This window comes from Ambystoma mexicanum, chromosome 2p (genome assembly GCF_040938575.1).
Source record: "Ambystoma mexicanum isolate Mex_15411 chromosome 2p, UKY_AmexF1_1, whole genome shotgun sequence".
NCBI lineage: Eukaryota > Metazoa > Chordata > Amphibia > Caudata > Ambystomatidae > Ambystoma > Ambystoma mexicanum.
Window position 1 is genome coordinate 974683183 of NC_090923.1, and position 21802 is coordinate 974704984.

Here is a 21802-nt window from a genome sequence, read left to right on the forward strand (position 1 = left end):
GAACCCACATAATTTGCAATCTTGACATACAGTATACATTATAGGTATGGTGTGCTTTATTTACAAAAATGTACACAGATTACACAGTGTTAGTAAGTGCAGTGGAAACACATGGGGGTAGTGAACAGGGTCCGATGGCCGCTAAGAGAATTGGGTAGCATGAGCCCCAGGTCTGGCTGATCTTCTGGGAATGCCTGATCTGTGCCACGGAAGGCATCTGTGTGCTTCAGGGGAAACCGGCTCCGACCATAGCAATAGTGCATTTTAATGACTTGGTTTGTGCCATCTCCGCAATTGGAAAATTCTCGGAATAGTTGTTGTGCGGCCCAGGTTTGGTTGAGGATGCTGTTTAGCTCTCAGATTCCTAGCTCAGTTGCCCTACTGGCAAGGATTGGGTGCTGGAAATGCATCCGATTGTCGACTAGGGAATGCCTTCGGACCCGTCTGGTCTGTAAAACACAAATGGCAGTCGAGCAAAAGTGTACAAGTTCAGAAATGTGCAATCGTGCCCTTACACGAACATTCCCCCTTCCCCAAGATCCCATGCCGCACCGGCTCGGGATGTTCAGGGAATGCTGTTCATAGTAGGTCTACTTCTGGCAAACGCTCCATACAAGGCAATGGCAGCTTATCTCGCATACCAGATGCTCACTATGTTTCATATCCAGATGGTTGTATGTGATTTTACCGACCACAATTACAGAGTGCTAAATTTAATCATGGAAAAAATACAGAAAAACACTGAATCTTTTTTATTTTTATTTGAGGGGGTCCCCATATATCCCCCTATTTTTATTAACCTTATAATGCCACTCCAACTCCATCCGACCCATTTTAACCCCTTTACCCCACTACCCTTTATTTATTTAATTAATGTTTGCAGTGTTTTTCGTTATTGTGGTCCTCTCTGAAAGTTACCACTCTGTAATGTTTTAAATATTTTGATACCTATCCAGATATTTTGGACTTCAATTGCCATGATCTTTGCCATGACGCCTAACTATGGTGGATGTGGATTATGGGAGCAGAGGTCCTCCACATGAAGAGTAACCATGTGACTCTTGGTGTGGTAATGTTGCTACTGCCCGTCCAATCCCTTCCCAGATAGTTGCTTCTTTCATCAATATGCAGTTTTCAGTCACCTTGGCCTCTGTTAGCAATCACAGCAAAGACAGCAAAAGACCTGAGAGAGACATTCTCAAAGGCATCAGGACATTTCCCTGTTTGGTGGGGGGAGTGCGTGGGTGGGCGATAGAGGGGTGCATCTACACAGGTGCATTCCTGACACCCAATGATCCTTCATAGCATGGCCTTTGCCATGGGCCAGAGTGGGCCTGCAGCCTGTTATTCTAGTCACAGGAGTGAATCAGGTGTATGAACGCTGTTGGAAGAATACGGAAAGGTGTCGCTAGCTGAGGAAGGCTCTATTGTGGGACCTCAGCACTCGCAACCAAACAATTGGGGCCCAGCTCCATCTGGTGCAATTGGCATTGGGGTTTAATAATTGAATGGGTGGAGAGACTGAACAGTGGTGTCTCACCTCCTGAAGGAGGCACTGCTGGCGCAGGGCGATTACATGTAGACATGGGATCTGGAGAGGCCTATATACAGTGTCTATGGATGGGGAAAAGGCTCTTTTAGTGCATGGAGCGAGTGCCTGTCAACAGCCATGAAGTCATACTCAAAATGTGATATGAAAAATAAGGTTGTGATGAAGCCTAGGTAAGTGTGGTTTCTCTGGGATATGGGTTGTTTGACCTAAAACACCTGACCTACTGCCCATTTGACCTCATTTTCGTCACCTAATTCTTTTTGACCTACTGCAGAGGTAGACCCCCCGCAACCGCCCAAATGTGGGGGAGACCCCCGCAACCTGCGACTCCCCCACCTCAACCTATTCCTTTACCCCGACCCACAACTATTTTTTAATTAAAGTGTACCATTTTATTTACCAAATTCGGTTAAAAGGGAGTAGGTCAAGTTGGCATTAGGTCACTGGCATTAGCTACTATGCCAGTACCGTTTCTCTGCTGTGCACAGCGTTCCGTTGACCCATCCTTCACCGTAGCTAACTCTTCTCCTGCTGTGCCTCTATTCCACACACAGAAATTGTTGATGGCAACCTGAAGATGACACTGGGTATGATCTGGACCATCATCCTGCGTTTTGCTATCCAGGATATCTCAGTGGAAGGTGAGTCCGTGGGCAGGGCTGAGCCCTGGGTGTCTGAGGTGGTGGCCCCCGGCTTGACATGCGTTATGGCTCACTGTACATTTTGTGGGCTTAACCCAGAAGAGAAGGATTAGAATCCTACACCCCAGTGGGCTGGAACCAGTAGCAGGTTTTATGCTTCAGTCCCCGCTCCTGTAAATGGGCTTGCTTTGCAGTTCAGACCTTAAGCATGACGTGGATCTTAATGGAAGCTCTCTGGGTGTAAGGCAGGGAGGGACAAAGCTAGCTGAAGAAAAATAATTAGGCCACTCACGTCTTGCTTTCTGGAATAATGAGGCAGAACATGGTCCCTGAGAATGGATACCATTGGAAGTCACGCTGAAGGGTCCTCTAGGGGACTAGCTACATACAATCGTCATGCATGTTGTCCAACACTCTTATTCCACCCTGATCATCACCCACACGCGCCTTTCAGAGAGATGAGGTGGGCAACATGTTCTTTGGTTCAGCTGGAGTGCGTACCTAAAAATGTTCCTGTTTCAGTAAAAACACATTGCACCTGTGGTCTAGGCTCTCGGGCCATAGAGTGCCCTTTTGGTGCAACCCATAAGGTTTCCAGTGTTCTATATCCTTGCTCCTGCAATTTTAAAGTATGATTGGTTGCACAACGTGAGAACAAATGCCTGTCTTTTTGGGTTAAATGGAGGGATTGGCGAGTGACTATTCAGCTTGTGACGTTTGTTCTCACGCAACCTTGTTCTGCATCCTCTTAAAGAAACATCGGCCAAGGAAGGCTTGCTGCTGTGGTGTCAAAGGAAGACCGCCCCCTACAGGAATGTGAATGTGCAGAACTTCCACATCAGGTACTGGAGTGACCCCCTTCTTTTAACATCCCACCGGAGAGGCCAACTGGTCATCTTCATTTATAATTCAGGGATTAAGGTTAGTGTGTTCAAATGGGCAGTGCTATTACTGTCCCCTAGACGTTTCCTTCTGTTTGTGACATAGAAGCCCTCAGTCATCATTTTTTCCCAAGTCATAACACGTTTATGCATATTGCTAGAACACGTGACCAATGGTTGCCCAAGTAAATGCACACATTGTTTGTACAAAGAGTGACCAGTGAAAGCACCAGCAAACACACCCACTGCTAGGAGAAAGAGTGACTTGTGGAAGCACCAGCAAACACACCCAACACACACACTGCTAGGAGAAAGAATGACTCGTGGAAGCACCAGCAAACACACCCAACACACTCACTGCTAGGAGAAGGAATGACTAGTGGAAGCACCAGCAAAAGAAAGAGTGACTAGTAGAAGCACCAGCAAACACACCCACTGCTAGGAGAAAGAGTGACCATTGAAAGCACCAGCAAACACACCCACTGCTAGGAGAAAGAATGACTAGTGGAAGCAACAAAAAACACACCCAACACACTCACTGCTAGGAGAAGGAATGACTAGTGGAAGCACCAGCAAACACACCCAACACACTCACTGCTAGGAGAAGGAATGACTAGTGGAAGCACCAGCAAAAGAAACAGTGACTAGTTGAAGCACCAGCAAACACACCCACTGCTAGGAGAAAGAGTGACTATTGAAAGCACCAGCAAACACACCCACTGCTAGGATAAAGAGTGACTAGTGGAAGCACCAGCAAACACACCCACCTCTAGGAGAAAGAGCGACTAGTGGAAGCACCAGCAAACACACCCACCGCTGGGAGAAAGAGCGACTAGTGGAAGCACCAGCAAACACACCCACTGCTGGGAGAAAAAATGACTAGTGGAAGCACCGCAAACACACCCACTGCTAGGAGAAGAAATGACTAGTGGAATCACCAGCAAAAACATCCACCTCTAGGAGAAAGAGTGACTAGTGGAAGCACCAGCAAACACACCCACTACTAGGAGAAAGAGTGACTAGTGGAAGCCCCAGCAAACACACCCACTGATGGGAGAAAGAATGACTAGTGTGAAAGCACCAGCAAATACACCCACCGCAAGAAGAAATAATGACTAGTGGAAGCATCAGCAAACACACCCACCTCTAGGAGAAAGACTGACTAGTGGAAGCACCAGCAAACACACTCACTGCTAGGTAGAAAGAGTGACTAGTGGAAGCCCCAGCAAACACACCCACTGCTGGGAGAAAGAATGACTAGTGGAAGCACCAGCAAACACCCACACCACTAGGAGAAGGAATGACTAGTGGAATCACCAGCAAACACACTCACTGCTAGGAGAAAGAGTGACTAGTGGAAGCCCCAGCAAACACACCCACTGCTGGGAGAAAGAATGACTAGTGGAAGCACCAGCAAACACCCACACCACTAGGATAACGAGTGACTACTGGAAGCACTAGCAAACACACCCACTGCTAGGAGAAAGAGTGACTAGTAGAAGTCCCAACAAACACACCCACTGCTGGGAGAAAGAATGACCAGTGGCAGCAACAGTAAAGACAGCCATTGCTCGGAGGAAGAGGGATGGGTAGTACTATGACAGCAAATCAATTGTCAGCATGTTGCGTGATGAATAATAGGGCTGTTAAGCACACCCATTGTAGTACCAAGGATTTCACTGTAGAATATTCACTGCACACCTTTTTTAGTGCACAGTATTAACTGGCAAGAAATCACCTACACAATGGGCAAGATTTGTGCCAAAAAAACGAGCAGCCCCATTCTCAAAGGGCAACTGAAGGAGGGAATCTTAGATGCCTTTATTCATTTGCCCTTTGCACATTTTACACAAATAAGGGGCCATTTCTGCACATTTACAAGCGCATCCCGAATTCACAAATGGTCAGATAATAAGATCACCCCCCCTGCGCCTGTTGGGAACATGCCTAGGTGGAAGCGCAAATCATGGCACAGTCTTTTCTGACCCAGGCATGACTTGTTTTCCAACAGGGATGGAAATATGGAAATGCTTTCTTTTCCCATCACTTCACAGAGACAGACCCTTTCAGCGCCCGTCTCTGTGAAATGCGCTCCCAACATCCAAGAGGTTGCTGGGCGCCTCTCAGCTCCCAGGACTATTGTATGCAAGAGGGCTGCACAGGACATTTTAGCATATGGCCCAGCCCCTCCTGAAATGCGCAAGCTGCCTTTGAGAAATTGCTGACCTAAGCATTTCAGCAATGAGTGCAAATGGAAAAAGCCAGAATCTGGCCCTGTATATAAAAGAAAAAGGTATATTTCGTAAAGGGGATGTTTTTTAGGGGTGTGGGGCAGTGTGAGGCCAATGAGTGAATAGCGGCAGGAGCAGTATAGACACCCATTGATAGGACAATGAGTGATGAGTTTTATGGCCAATATACACATCCCTTGAAAGGACAAAGAGTGACAAGTGTTACCCCCGCTACAGGCAGCAGCATCGCTGGTCAAAAAGTGACCAGTGATCGGACCAGTAAACAAATGTCTCAATGGGACAAAGAGTGACCCGTGGTAGTGTAATGACTGATGGTGGGTGGAACATGTTGCTCGCTCTAGTCTCATCTTGCCCAATCTATCCATCGATATCTTCTCCTTTCACTCGCATTTCTCTCTTGGCCAGCTTTCTGGGCAGGGGTTACATGCTCAGCAGCACTGAGCTAGGACTGCGCATGCGTGGGAATCTCTGGGTTATTTGAGTATGGGGCCCAGTGAAGAGTTCTACGTACACTCTGGGATTGGATGATAACCACAGATTTGTAACCGTGCTGCATTTTTCTGGTTCTGCCCCTTGTGATTGTGAATGCGGTCATCAATGTGTATCAGTAGTGTAATGTAAAGTGATACTGAATAGCACACACCTGTCATTTTTGAGTGGCCCTGCAAGAAAAGATGGGGGAGAGGTAGTTAGTTGTGTAGAGGTGAAGGCAGGTGTGTATCCTGAGTTGTCGATGTGTGCAGACCGGAAGCACCTGAGTCCTGGATGTTGGTATGAACCTGGCCTCAGTATGAGTTTGGTGGTATCTCTGCAGACAATCCATCGAGATACCACCAAACAGATTCACTGTTACCGCCACTTGCTCTGGCGGAATTACCGCCAGATTACAAATGCCGGTATGACAGTGCTAGTCCCCATTTATGGAGTTCATAGAACTCCATGGGGATTTCTGTGGAATTATTGCGGTGGTAATTCTGCCGAAATTGGTGTTTTTTGGGGGTATTTTGCGGGATGTTTATTCTTCCACCTTACATCCAAACCCATAGTTCCGCAGTGCGGTAATGCAGTGCTAACTCTGCTACTACTGCATGACCACCTTTTTGGGCCACACCGCCTAACTCATAATGAGGCTCTAAGTGCTGTGGGTGTGTGTTTCATCCATTAGGGAGATACCAGTGTGTGTGTGTGTGTATGTTATAGGGCTGGAATTGTAAGCAGTGGTATTGCTCCATTTGTGTGGTATACTTGAAGGGAGTTTGTTGCAGTGTGCGAGGGTTGATTATGTGAGTAGTACAAACTGGTAAGAGATGTAGGCATGTGTCGGTTGACGGGAGAGGGATTGGATTAGCAAAAATTAAGCATTTAGTTCAGTGTTATTGCTCAAGATCAAAGATTATTTTCATTTGCTCTCTGAGGATGAAGAGTTCTTTTCATTCTGATTCTATTTAAAAGGGTGGAGGGAAGGGGACCCGAAAGAGTCCGATCCCCCAAATTCAGTGGCCGAAGCATTGTGTGTGAGCTTCTAGCACAATGCTAAGAGTAAGCAGAAACGGTTCAGTCTGGACAATGTCTCCAGGAATGAGAGCTTCTGTGGGTCTGGGATGCTAAGCTCGGTCTGGTCTTTACAGTCTTGGGTATGTCATTTGTATAGGCAGTTTTCAAGGATTTTCTTAAAGGTAGATGGTTTTCCGTTATGTGCAGTGTTCTTGCACCATGTTCAGAGGAGTGCCCCTGCTCACGTGGCGAGTTCTTCCTACTCCAACCAATCAGGAGGCACCTGCTCTTCCATTTATGCTGCCTTTCCTAGACATCCACACTGCTGGCATTCTCTGCTAAGTGAGGGTCTGGATAGTGCCAAGGGCCAGAATCAATGACTTTCTTCAATACCAGGGAGACGTTACAAGATGTCTCGCACAGCCACATACCATTCATACTCTGTCAACTGCCCAGGCCCATCAACATGCACAGAAGCCCCACTCCAGGCATCATTGGCACCTCATTCAAATGGTTTATGGTCTTTCCAACGAAAAGTTTCCAACAAAAATGTTTAGCATCGAAACCTATCCATCGAAAATATTTGCATCGAATGCACCATTTTCTGGGGGGGTCAACCCCCAACCCCCTGTTTTGTACCCTTAAAAACCCACCCCAATGAAAAGTAACCGTTTATCCTACACATAGAATCATTCGATGCATTTATTTTCGATGGATAGTTTTTGATGGAAAAGGTTTTGTTGGAAACCTTTTCAATGGACTAGATAGCCATCCAAATACCTCTTTTCAGCACCCCACTCCTGCAGCTTTCGAGCAGTCAAATGCTAATCAATGCTCACTCACCTGTCCTTAATGCTGCCGCCATCACTAACCTCATTTCCACACAGACGCTCAGTGCCATATTTTTCACAGAAATATGACTCTCCCCCAACTACTCCCATGCCTTTCACCTCCTCATTTCACCTGGGTGCAGCATCCAACATGCTAAACGCACGTGGAAGGTGGTGGGTGTGGTAGTCATCCACAGATCCAACTGGGCTGGCACCATTCTCAGCATGGTGCCTAAGAGAACTCCATTGAACTCCTCACTTGCCACTTTACACCTCATCTATTGTCCACCTCACAGGTGTGGATCATTCCTTGATGAAATGTTCCATCCCATCACAATGACGTCAATAGCACACTCAATAAACATCTTCCTTGTAATCGCAATTTACCACGAACCCAAGTCACTAAACCACCAGGGATGCTTTTTATCATCTCGTGGAATACATCAACATACAACAACTCGTACTGAACCCTAACCACATCAGGCAACATCATACTTGACCTTGTCTTCTCTGTGTCTCCCCTGGTAAAATGCCTCAAGGTGATCCCATTTTACTGGACAGACCATGCTGCCATCAGTATCCTCCTTATGCATACTCTCCAGACTGATGAGGGTCAGGGGAAGCCCTCTGTGTCTTCTTGCTGCTCGTATAAGAACTTCCCCTTGGAATCATTAGAGCACAGTCTTGCAATGCTAACTAGCCCAACCAACCCCAACCATGACACCTTATTGTCAACCTTCAACCAAACCACGAGGCAACTAGTAAAAATACATGCCCCCCTGAAACAACGTCACATGAGGGTGAAATCCTCTGATCCTTGGTACTCAAGAACTGATGGACAATAAACACAATAGCCAAACACAAGGGAAATGCCGGTGGAGACGCTGTAGGACCTTCTCCCCTTAAAGGCATTATACATTACTCACCAGGGACTTATCACTAAATCAAAGCTCCATATCCCTCCACAACTATCGCTGAGGCCCTTAGCAGGAATATGGTTCTCTTTGTTGCAGTCAAACTCTGTCCAACCTGTTGCCTGACCCAGTCATCTTAGAGTCCACATGAAAGCATGTTGCAATTATTAACTTGCTAACCACCCATTTAGATAAAATCAGACAATATATCAATGCATCAAATCTATGGCTTTCCTTGTTCATGATCCCACCTTGCTCAACACAACCATGGGCAACCTTCACACTCCTCATCCACAAGGATCTTGCTGATACTCTTGCATCACTAACACTTTTTGCTCTGGATGTACTCCCAGAGCAACACTGCGACAGCGGGGGCCTGCTCAGAGCAAACCCCAGAGGAGCTACTTTGGGAGGCGGGGGAGCCGTGGCATCATCGAGGTAGGCTCGGGCCGTCGCGGGAGCATGCCTGGGCCCCTCGCCTCTCCCCCGCCTGGTCACTGGCGCGGGGCCCACACAGGAGAGTCTACCCCACAGCCGGATGGGCTGCAGGTCCTCCGCTTCGCACTGTGAGGCCACACCGGCTCCCCCTCAACGGGGAGCTCCACTCATAACACTCTGCCGCACGTCCGGGATCATCCCCACCCTACCACTCACACAAGCCATTCCTGGTGTGCAGGTGGAACACTGTCTGCTCGACGGGCCCCCGCTGGAGCCCGTGTATCTATCAGCGCCCCACAGTAAACAGCAATCAGCACGAGGGGCAACGTAGGAGGCCACACCGAATCGCTGCCCCCCCTCACCATACCAAGGGAGCACAGGACAGTAGAGCGGACTTGGCCTATCCCTGGCAACCCCAAACATCAAACTTTCTGGCACTACCTAAGGTCCACCCGGACTCCCTGGGAGTGGCACCGAGGAAGGCTCCGGAACTCCACAGACCCAGGACCGGATCAAGGGCGAGGGTGGTCTTTGCAAGACCATTGTGGCGGGTCATAGTACGGTGCTCAGGGATCGGCGCACAGTTTGAACACTTGAAGAAAACCCCCCAAGGACTGGCCTCAAATAACAGCATAAATGACCCTGGGCCCTGGGAATACATCAGGGGGGCACCCCGGGGGATCGCTGTATCTCAGGATGATTGTAGTCCCATGAGCTGGAAAGAGACATTGGCGAAGTACCAGTTCACCCCAGGACATCCGAAGATGGAGACCGGCCCCACCGCTGCGCAAACCCCGGATATGAACACCATGCAGAGCAACATCCAGACGATCCTTGAGGAGATCAGAGGTATGAGGATAGACATGGGCGCCAAACTGGCTGACCTCACGGCTAAGGTCTCCACGTTAGAGGACCGAATGGAAGGGGTTGAGAACAACCAGGCATCGACGGACTTCCTTGAAGCGCAGATGGAAACTAGTTGTGAGGAAGATCTTCGGCTCAAGGTCACGCTATGGAAAACCGTGAGAGGAGAAACAACTTGAGGATTTTCGGCCTGGCGGATGCGGAGGGGGAGACTCAGGCGGGCCTGTAAGGTAAAGTCCAAGACATCATCAGGATCGTTCTGGGGTCGGACTCCGGAGAGACACTCATGCTCGACAGGGTCCACCGGGCAGGCGGAGGCGGTAGGGGTCCACGTTCGGTGATGGCAAGATTACACTACTATAGAGACAAGGCCAGACTTTTGGATGGGGCGAGAACCTTGCGAGACATTCAATATGGGAACTCCAAGGTGACAATATACCAGGACCTCTCGGCCCTCACGCTCCAGATGAGGAAGAAATGCGGACCCATCACCAGATGGATACAGGAGATGGGGATCCGCTACCGCTGGGGGCATCCATTCTACCTAGCATTTGAATGGCAGGGTCAGAGATATCAGCTTAAGGAGGTGGACATTCAGAGGGCCACGGATGACCTGACAGGAGATCTCGCGGGAACATCGAGAGACCAGAGCGGTGGTGACAGGCAACACAGATGCGCCCCTCAGGGCCCAGATCTCACCCAAGGGAAGCTAAAAGTTAAGGGGTCTCGGAAATTCCAGAAAACCAGACACCCCCCAGCGGACCGCGGGGGACCCACATGATCACATGAGCAGTATTGAAGGCTTAACCACCAGGCTGAGGCTCAACTCATGATCCTCAAGGGATCTTAATGATCTGGGGAATGTGCCGGCTACCTTATGTTTCTTTTTCGTTTCCGCGGTTGGCAGATTTTCGTTCAAATGACACAGGTTGAAATTGCAATATTCCCTGGTGAGGGGCTAGTTTATTGGTGTGTTGAACGATACTTGGCAACTCGCCTCGATAAAAGGCAGAGGTTTGCGGCCCCGCGCCGCGAGGCGAGTTCTGAGGGCTAAGTGGAGTGGTTCATATGTCATGGTCGGGGGGTTTGAAGTGGAGGGGGCACCATCACTGGGTCCCCGCTCCCGGCAAAGAGGGGCTAACACTCCCTAGGACAGGGCGTAATGGTAAGTTCTATATTATACATTTTCCCGGGGCCAGGGTAGCAACCCTGGCGGTTCGTTGTTCGCTTTAACCCCACATGGGGCGCCGACGACGAATGCCTTACGAAATGGGTAAGGGAGACGGGAGGGGGTGGCAGGGAGTGGGGGTGGTGTTTTTGACAGGGTTAGGGAGAAAGGGGAAAGCCAGTTCGAGCCATGGTTACATTATTTTACAACGGGTTCCACTTAGGAAACACACAAAGGGGTCTAAAGAGCACAAGACAAAATACGATAATGATTGAGGGGAAAATAGGCACGCTGAATGTTAAGGGCCTCAACTCCCAGAATAAGAGGTCCCTCACGAGCAACATGTTTCGTAAACAACGTCTAATGGTCCTCTTCTTACAGGAAACACACTACAAACAGGGAAAGGAATCTAAGATAAAGGGGAAGGAAATTGGTAGTAACTACTGGGCCTCCCACAGAAGCAGCAAGAAGGAGGGGGTGGGCATTCTCCTGGGCAGGGCACTTCGCCTTACAGATATAGAAACCAAGAGGAGCTTTGGGGGACGGTTCCTGGGAGTAAAGGTACCTTCGAGGGGGAACGTATCACCCTGGCCACCCCATATGCACCCAACTCGGGCCAGGTGCGTTTCCTCACCCAGATCTTTAGAGTAATGGACGAATGGGCAGAGGGGGCCATGATACTTGGTGGGGACTTCAACCTTATAATGGACCCCGTCTGGACTGGTGGTCGGCAAAGGGGGGAGCGCCCAAGGGAATCTCCAAGGACAACCTGGCCATGCAGACCCTTCTGAGGGAACACTACTGGGTGGATATATGGCGCAAAACATACCCGGGCCAGGGTGGGTACACCTTTTTCACACCTCCACACTACACCTACACTAGAATCGATCTTCTGTTAGTCTCCGAGGAAGAGAGAGGGGAGGTTGCACAACCGAGGGTAGAGGCAATAACATGGTCAGACCATGAATTGCACATAGCCGATTGGTCGCTGCCCGTCTCGCCGAGATCTTAGCGATGGCGGTGTAATGACACACTCCTTAGGGACCCAATATTTCGGGAATTCATGAAGAAAGAAATGACAGCCTACTTCGAGACGAATGATAACGGGGAGATGGACATGGCCGTGGTGTGGGAGGCTGCAAAGGCCACCTTCAGGGGCCTCTTAATAGCTGAGGGCTCAAGACGCAAGCGGGAAAGGGGCCTAATTGAGAACAAGATCCGAACAGAATTGGTTGCCCTGCGAGCCAAGCTGCACCTCCCGGGAGAGGATCGAGAGGCTCTTCTAGTGGAGATGCAGGGCAAAAGACAAGAGCTACACACGGTCATCATAGGGGAAGTCTTCAAGGAGGTGAGATACACCAAACAAAGGTATTACGAGTGGGGAGATAGGATGAGGACCCTCTTGGCACAGAGGGCCCGAGGCTGCAGAGTGGAGAGAGGGGTGGGCCATCTCAGGGACGGAGGGGGCAGGATTTGTAGAGGCCGGAAGGAAATAGCAGAGGGTTTCGCCGACTTTTACAGCAAACTCTATTACAGACAGGAGGGCGAATCATTGGAGGACATCTGGATCTACCTGGCAGAGTACCCCCTGCCCCGGCTGTCTGACTCTGAATGCGAGACCCTGGTGGGGGAGATATCAGAGGAGGAGGTGGAAGGCGCCATTAAGAGATTGAAGGCGGGAAAGGCTCCAGGGGGAGATGGCTCAGCGGCAGACTTCTACAAACAGACCCAATCTATTTTGGTGAAGCCACTGGCCAAACTGTTTAATCAAATCAGAAACCGGGACTCGATCCCACCGACGTTCCTACAGGCTCAAACCAGGCATGGACCACGCAGACTGTGGGTCGTATAGACCCATCTCGCTCTTAAACTTAGATGCCAAGATCTTTGCTAGGATCCTGGCATCCAGATTGGAAGGCTGCCTCCCCCACATAATACACCCTGACCAGGCGGGATTTGTCCCACACAGACAGGGCTGCGACAATATGCGGAAAACTCTCCATGTGATCAGTTCCAGGACGGTTCGTATATAGGGCGCGCTTTTACTGGCACTTGACGCAGAGAAGGCCTTCGACAGGGTCAGCTGGGCTTTCATGGGGGGGATTTTCTCAGCTCTGGGGATGGGCCCGAGGTGGCTGGGCTGCATTCCTCTCCCGCGGCTAGGGTGGTCGCAAACGGGATGGAATCGAGGGTGTTCCCCCTTGAGCGAGGTACACAACAGGGATTCCCACTGTCCCCCCCTAATATATGCACTGTTGATGGAACCATGGGCCATCTCTGTCCGTAACTATGAGGCTATTAGAGGGGTACAAATGGGAGACACACAATGCAAAATCTGCCTATTTGCGGATGACGTGCTACTCTACATCACGAGGCCATCCCAGACGGTCCCTAGGATCCTCCAGGGTCTAAGGCGCTATGGGGTAATATCAGGGTATAAAGTTAACCTTGGGAAATCGGTGGTATTCATAGGGGGAGATCTGTTGCATCCAGAGGCAGCCTATGTGAGAGGGCTCCCCTTTAGATTACAGGAGGACGGGTTCTGCTACCTAGGGGTTCATGAGACACGTGATCCCGAGAGCTTGTTTCCGGGTAACTTCCCCCCGCTTTGGTCTGAAATCAGAAGGGACATAGAGAGATGGGCAAGCTCGGGCCTTTCCTGGAGGGCACGCCTCAATCTTATAAAAATGGTGATTCTCCCCAATTTCTTATTCCTCTTTCAAATGCTCCACGTACAGATTCCCAAGACATTCTTTATGGAAACGAAACAAGTCCTCCTGAACTTTCTCTGGTCTGGTAAAAAACACAGGATCTCCTATGAGGTATTGACCAGGCCAAAGGAGGACGGTGGGGTGGGATACCCCGAACTGGAAACATATCACAGGGCATCCCAGTTGAGGGTACTGATTGACCACTTCACCCCAGGTACAGAAAAACAATGGGTGGCCATGGATAACAGGGTCCACGCACCTGTCACAGTAGAGGAATGGCTCTGGGTCCCAAGAAAAAACATCCCCAGAAGGGTTTTGAACCACCCAGTCCTAAAAGTGTTGTGGTCCTTATGGAGGGAGGGAGGTTACTACCGTTGGTTTACAACCTGGCCCTCTCCGCTGAGCTGCATCTGGTCCCCCCCTTCATAGACAAAATAGCAGAGACAGCTGTGTTTCAAAGGTGGGCTCTAGGGGAGTGATATCTCGCCTCTACAGACTCTTTCTGCTCTCGGCTCCAAGGGATCCACCACCGGCACGCATACAGTGGGGATAGGACCTAGGGGAGAAATCGATGATGAAAGGTGGTCTGAAATGTGCAGGCGGGCCAATCGCTCCACGGCCTCGCTCCAATACCGACATCAGGCCCTTAAGGTACTACACTGATGGCACTACGCCCCACAGAGGATTGCTAGAATGAGGCCGGGATACGACCCACATTGCTGGAAGTGTAAGACGGTACGGGGGGACTACATCCACATGTGGAGGGGGTGCTCGGTGGTCCAAATGTATTGGGGAGAGGTGCTATCCTGGATCAAAGGGGTTGATGGAGTCGAAAGGTACCCATGCCCCTGGCTCCTCCTCTTTGGTATTGATATAGGAGATGGTCATGAGGGAGTCCAGAACCACATGTTACAGGTCATGCTGGTAGCAGCCAGATGCTGTCTGGCACAGAAATGGAAAAGCCCGAGTATGCCAGCGGAAGAGGTATGGCTCACACATCTGATCGACGGGTCCAAGTCAAATATTGAAGAAATATGGCTCCCCTTTTTGAGAAATACGGACTCCCTGCCTAGCGGGACATACTCACATGGGGTCTTTCCCCCAGATGTGACAAGCTGCCATCTACTGGCCCAACTGGGAGCTGCCTAATGCTGGGCCCAAAACTTTAGCGTGCAAAGTGAAATACCGTAATAACAGCGCTACGCTCTCCAAGAACTCACTAGGTGAACTATACATGAGAACTCGAACAAGGGGTCGGTGGGGGGGATAGAGGGGGATGTGTTATAATTGGGTTCATGGAAACTCCTGTTTGAATATATTATGCAATGTTATAACGCAAAAACGAATAAAATATGATTTAAAAAAAAAATCACAAGGCGCATCAGCGTTACAGGGGGTGGCGGTGGGTGGGCAGGGTGCCATGATAATTGTCCAGAATGTCAATTTTACAACAGACAGATTTCATTAGGTTATCCCACTGATGTTTGGATGTTACAAGAGCAAATTTATGCTTGTTAAAAGGCCACAGGTTCCTTGGTGGGATTTTCTGTTATTCATGCTAGCTAGCATGCATGGATCCAAAATGTCCATCGGTGTTGCAGTGCTCTGCTAGAGGCGTTTCAAATGGTGCAATTCTTCATTAAACCAGTTATTCGCGAATCTGCATATAGTTTGCTTGCATGATATTTGCGAGTAGCCAGTCCCACAAAGACACTGGAAGCTCAGTCTAGATGAGTATCTCTTCAAGGATGGCAAAGGCAGCTAGGTGAATATTTGCCAGGCTGCCACTGGAGCATGTCGGGACTGCTTGGTCATTTGAGATCGATGCACAGCTCAATAACCACAGAGAGACTGATGACGTTATGGTCAGACTAGGATAGTTGCATGTGATTGGAGACGCAAAGATTATGGACCAGGAAAAAAGAAGATGATTGGATGGCCTCTTGAATAGATTAGTTGCTCAAGTTGCTGGGATGCACCCAGACTTTCGGAGCCAGCAATGATTCGGCTGCATCATTAGCCCTGATATTCGGGTCTCCAATGATAAGAGTTTACTTTAAGATGGTGTGGATATGTTGGGCAAAGTCGAGGTTGCCAGCGGGGGATGGTATATCGAAGGACATGCATAGTAGGGCACAGGACCTATGAGACATTTCACTAGCAGCTGGTATTGAAGAACTTGTATTCCAGACTGCCAATTTTCTTGCAGGAGATTGAGTTTGAAAAGATGACAACTAGTCCTCTTCTGATGTTCCTGCTGAGCATCTTGTCATTGGCTGGCAGGAAGTCAGGATTGGCAGCTGCAGGTTGTTCATTGAATCAGGTATCTGTAAAGTCTAGGAAGTGAACAGGATTATAGAAGGGTGCCCACAAATTTATTCGTTGTGGGATGCAACACTGTTCTCATGGCATTCTCGAGTTGGACACAGCATGGTTGCAGAAGGGTTGTTACTTGGGACAAAGTTAGCATTCGGTTAGTCAACTATGCAGTGCGGAAGAGCTTGCTATGGAAGCAGTTGTGTGTAATTTGTGCCTGAAATAAGCAAATCATGGGTGGCTCAATGTTTTGGGTGGAAGAACCGTAAATTCTGTTAGCAGCTGCTTATGCACCGTGGGTAAGGAGGCTTACAGAGAGTAATGGGAGAACCGCGTTCACACTGGTGATTGATTAGGGGGGCTCATTGTGGGTCTTGATGGACTCAAGATATTTTCAAGGTGGCGAGTGGTGCGCTTCTTACATGTAGCAGGAGTTTGTTTATTTGGGCTTCGCATGTGAATTTGCTTTCGGTGAGACGAATATTTGGTAAATTATTAAGGTTGTCAGGATTTGTATCCTGATCCACCAGTTGCAAAATTCATTTTAGGATTTGCTCTGTGATAGATGACAGTGACAAGAAAGAATAGGAAATCCTGGATCATGCCCCAAAATGCTGTGCCCGGTGTGAAAAACAGGAGGTAGATGATAGTAGTGCAGTTGGATGAGCAGGTTTGATTATCCTCTATTAGTATCTCTGATTGATGCTCAAGGGTGACGAGGGTCATGAACTCTTTTTATTCTGCTTTTTGTATGTGGTGGTTGGGGGTAGTGAAGGGCAATTGCTATTGGCCCTCATTACGACCCTGGCGGATTTTTTCCGCCATCGGCGGACTTTTCCGCCATGGCGCAAAGTCCCTTTACGCCATGGCGGATGGCGGACTTACCGCCCCATTCCGAGGTCGGCGGGGCGGTAAGTCCCCATTGACCCATTTACCCTTCCCCATTCCCATTTCGGCCCCATAGGGCTCAATGGGAGTGGGGAAGGTGTTAATTACGCCACCGTACACTACGGTGGCGTAATTAACACCGAGGTCCCATAGCGCCATGGATTTTTACGCCCGCAAAAAGCGGGCGGAAAAGTGACCATGGCGCTCTGGGAACTCGTAGTTGGCGGTAAGGGGTCGGCGCAGCTAACGCTGGCGTAAACCCCTTACCGCCAGGGTCGTAATGAGGGCCATTGAGTCTGATCAAGTAGTTTGCAGATAAATTCAGGAACACCATGATCAGTGGAGATGGGGTCAGGCTGGGCTTTCCAGAAACAGACTGCCATGTGAGTTGAGGGTGCATTTCTTAAGGGACCATCAAATCCTTTTTTTTTCTCGACCCTATTTCAATGATTTAGGGTGTTTTAAAAAAGTCCATCCCCCTTGCCCTTCATAGGGGTTCCCCTATATCCCCTTTGATCCTCCCCATCAATTTCCCCGTTTAACCCATACCCCCACTGCCCATGCAGACTGTATTGGATGGATTTCTAAATGTGTTAATGTTATGTTACTATTATCACCTCGCTGTATGCCCTGGGAGCTAATGTGCTCTTCCCATGCTGCAGATCGCAGTTGTCTTCAATCAGGACTCTAATTACTGTTGCCCAAATGTACGCAAGTGAGGACTCCTCGTGAACTAAGTCTATGACCCTCATTACGAGTTTGCCGGTACCCCACCGGTGATTCTGTCTCTACCGTCTCTGTCGCCTGATATCCCAGTATTTCCGGGATATTACGGGAGACGGAGATGACAGTAAGTTTCCATTCCATAGGACTCCATGGGATGGGGTTGCCTGAATTTCCGGCACTGGTATTACCATTGCCGGTGATTCAGGCATTTCTCTGCTGGTAGGGGCTTGATCTACTGGCAGGTAGGCCTGCCGGGATATCCATGGCCCCCACCGGAAAGCGTGTGTTTTGCCAGTCCAGAAAGAACAAATGCTGGGGCTGTAATTACTGGCATTTTATCCAGACCGGCAAATTTATAATGAGGGCCTATGAGACATACATTCTGATTAGAGGGGATGATTGGCCTGCATGGAAATGTCCTTGAAAGGAATGGCCTCCAAATAAATACTAGAGCTAGTTAGGAGTCAGTCACTTGTCAGGCACAGCCTGACATCTGACTGGCTTGGCTGGCCCCAGCCCTTCCATTCACTCATGGCAACTACATTTCCCAATAGACCTATCAACTGGGGTACTTCAGATCCTGAAGTCAACATTACTTTTGCAGCCGCTTTCCCTATGCACGGCCCATTAGTAGGGCTCAGGGTTAGCTGGGTATGGCCTGGGAAGAACTTGCTGTCCACCTGTAAGGCTCATCTCTGCTTCTTTTCTCTCTCTCTCTCCTTCGCCTCTTTCCTTGCTTCTCTGTCTAAAGTTGGAAGGATGGCCTGGCATTGTGTGCCCTCATCCACAGACACAGGCCCGACCTGATCGACTATGCCAAGCTCAGAAAGGTTCCTTTGCTTTCCGACTTCTCCTTTGGCACCTGCCTGCTTAACCTTGTGTGGCGTGACTGCATGATGCTCTTGTGATTGTGTGTGGTTTACTCTGCCTCCCGCTGCTTCATCTCACGAGGTATAACCTGTCTCTGCCAATCACTTTCTCACCTATTTCATACTGATGCTCATCACTATGAGTCTTTGCACACACCTCTGTCTGGCTTCTCTGCCTTATTTCCTGCAGATTCCTTTGCTTTCTGACATCCTCCTTGTTTTTCTTTGTTTTGACCTGCTCCGTGATTTTCTTTTGTTTGCTTTCTTGCCCTGACCCTTCTCTCTTTCAATTCTAATTTCTTTGCTTCATTTTGCCCTGTGCCCTTCGTTATGTGGTTGAATTCTCTGCCTTCTTTCCCTGTCCCCTCACTCTGTTGTCATTTTCTCTGCTTTCTTGTCTTGTGCCTCCTTTTACTGTGGGGTTTTTTATTAAATTGTTGTGCCATTCCATCCTTTTGGAGGTGGTTTCTCTGTTTTCTTGTCCTGTCCTTATCTCTTGGTGCATGTTGCTCTCTATCTATCCTTGTTTTTTTTTCTGGTCTTTGTACTTTCCTGACCTACCCCTGCTTTCACAGCTGGTCCCAGTGCATACACTGTGGTTAGCTTCTGGCCTCTCTGCCTTCTTTCCCTGATGACTCCCCTTTGCTGCAGTTTCCTATGCTGTGTTTCATGCTTCCTCTTACTGCTGTGCTTTCCCACATTGTGCATTGATCTGTGCATTTCCTTTCTATATGTCACCCTGACCGTCATTGCCTCTGTGGTGCCCCTGTCCTGCTGCTCTATCCTTGCTTCTCCTCCTACTAGGACGCAGGTCTCTCCCTGTGCTTCTGACCCCTGCTCTTGTTGCTGCAGGTATCTGTGGTGACTTGCCTATTGGTGTTGGTGTCTCCGATCGCCCCGCTCTCTGCTTCATGTTCTCTTTTTGATGCGTCCTTTCATTTTGCTTCTGGTTTCTGCTTTTTCCTATTCTCTCATTTGTCCTTGTCATGTGCATATACCCCTGCCTTCCATCCCTTGGAGAGCTGTGTGGCTTGCTTTGGTTCTGGTTGGTGTGTTTCCTCCTATTGCTGCTGTGTCTGCTCGCTCTCCCTGCTGTCAAACTATCTCTCCAGTCCATGCTTGCACTGCTGTTATTGCTGGTGTCTGACTGCTTTATTGTTGCTATTGCTGGTGTCTGACTTCTTTATTGTTGCTATCGCCGGTGTGTGACTGCTTTATTGTTGTTATTGCTGGTGTCTGAGTGTTTTGCTGTTGCTATTGCTGGTGTCTGACTGCTTTACTCTTGCTTCTGGCTCCTGTGATCACTTTTCTGTTGCTGATGATCTTAGTGTTTTCGTTATATTGTTGCTGATCCCTCTGCTTGTGTTTCTCTGCCTGCTGCTAGAACCTGTGTTTCTTTTTTTTACTGCTCCTATTCCCAGTGATTACTCTTCCATTGTTGCCACTACTATTCTCTTCCTGTTCTAGTGATGTTGGCGTGGGCTATGCTTTTCTGCTGCTGCTGCTGGTTTCGGTGTTTGCTCCACTATACCTGCTGATCTCTTGTTTTTCTCCAATTGCTACTGGAGTTTGTGTTTACTCTTTTATTGCTGCTGGTTTTAGTGTCCCTTTCCATTGTTGCTGTCCGAATGTTCACCTGGCAAGATACGTTTGCCTTTGCACATAACCAGACACCAATTACAGTTATAGTTTGGCCCAATACCGAATGTGAAACCACCCTGGGAAGCGTTGACACAAAGGTGCAGTTTCTGAGATTGAGCACAATGACTGACGCGTTAATAGTATGAACCAGCGTGCACGGGGACTGTATGGGTGTGTGCACTGCAGCAGCTTTCGCTACACACAACGCGCGTTCGCTCTGTTTGACCTTGGTGCTGTCCTCGTATGCGAGTGAACTATTGTTCTGTGTTCTCCATTAACCCGCTGGCTTCCTCTGCACTGGTACTGTCTGGAAATCTCGGTCTGCCTTCTTCGCTTTTCCCTAATGTTATTCTTCACTTCTGCCTTTCCTTTTGGGCATTCCATCTGTCCTCCTTTTATCATTCCTTTGCTTTCGATAATATGCATTTTCGTCAACTTTTTTCAATATTGTTCTCTACCTCCAGCATTCGTTCTAATGTCTTTCCTCCATTCTCTGCCGTGATTTCTTTTTCTCACTCTCTGCTCCAAAAGCCCCTCCTTTTCTTTTCTCTGCTGCTGACTTTACTTGTTCTTTTTCTTCCTTTCCTTCCATCTTTTCCTCTTTCGTATCTCTGCATCTGTCAAGCGTTTTCTTGTTTCTTTTGTTCCTTCCAACTCTTGTTTTTATTTCTCTTTTCTCTGCTTCTACCTTTTAAGATTTCTTTTTTACTTGTTAGTTTTAATCTTAATTTCCTGCTTGCTCCCTCCAGCTTTAACGGATGTACGTTTTTTAAACGATGCCCCTTTCCTCGTTGGCACATTACTCGTGCATTTGTCCCTGTGGTCATTTTGGTCGATTTTTTTTTAAATGCCCCCCCACAAATCTTAATCGAACCCACACCACCTCACCCATCCACCCACCATCCCCAAACCCCGAACCCCCCAAACACACAACATGTGTGTGTGTCTATATATATATATATATATATTTCTATCAAAATGACCACAGACCTATATTTGTTATGGACTGGCTTGAATTAGTTTCATTATCGTTCAATTTTTATACACCCTCCCTTCTTTTGTTTTATTTTTTCCCATTTCATCATATCACATTTTTTTACCTTTCTTTTTCAAATGTACTCCTTTGTCTTTTCTTTGCTTCAGTTTATTTTTGTTTTAATCTCTTTCACCCTCAATTATTTTCTCTTTCACACCTTCCTTTCAAGTGTCTTTCTTACCTCTTTTCTCAGGTTGTAATTATTTGTTCTGTCTTTATTCTTTGTATTTCTTTTCCCCTTAATTATTAGTTCCAGTATTTTTTTCTTTTTTTCTGTGCTTGTCCTTTTATTTTATTTTACCCCTTTAACGACTTATTTTTCTATCTGCACTTAATATTGCCCTCTTTGCACTATTTTCTTCTGTGTTCCAAAGCCATCGGTTTCTCATTCATTCTTTCCCGTGAACTTGCCCCTATCTAATATGTGTGCATCTCTTCTTAGGATGACCCCATTGGTAACTTGAACACTGCTTTTGAAGTGGCTGAAAAATTCCTGGATATTCCCAAAATGTTGGATGCTGAAGGTGAGTCGCCCACGGGGGATTCTTGAGTTGCCACTGTTGTTGGGTGCCCCTGCATCG

At 48.3% G+C, this 21802-nt stretch overlaps 1 protein-coding gene across 1 annotated transcript in view; it reads left to right on the plus strand.

Annotated features, from left to right (window-relative positions):
• The window catches only part of ACTN3 (actinin alpha 3), a 155173-nt gene that overhangs the window by 95396 nt on the left and 37975 nt on the right, over positions 1-21802 (plus strand). The window contains exons 4-7 of the mRNA XM_069644784.1: positions 2107-2193; positions 2948-3035; positions 18427-18505; positions 21664-21745. Of these exons, the coding sequence (XP_069500885.1) occupies positions 2107-2193; positions 2948-3035; positions 18427-18505; positions 21664-21745 (336 nt within the window). The remainder of the gene's footprint in view (positions 1-2106; positions 2194-2947; positions 3036-18426; positions 18506-21663; positions 21746-21802) is intronic.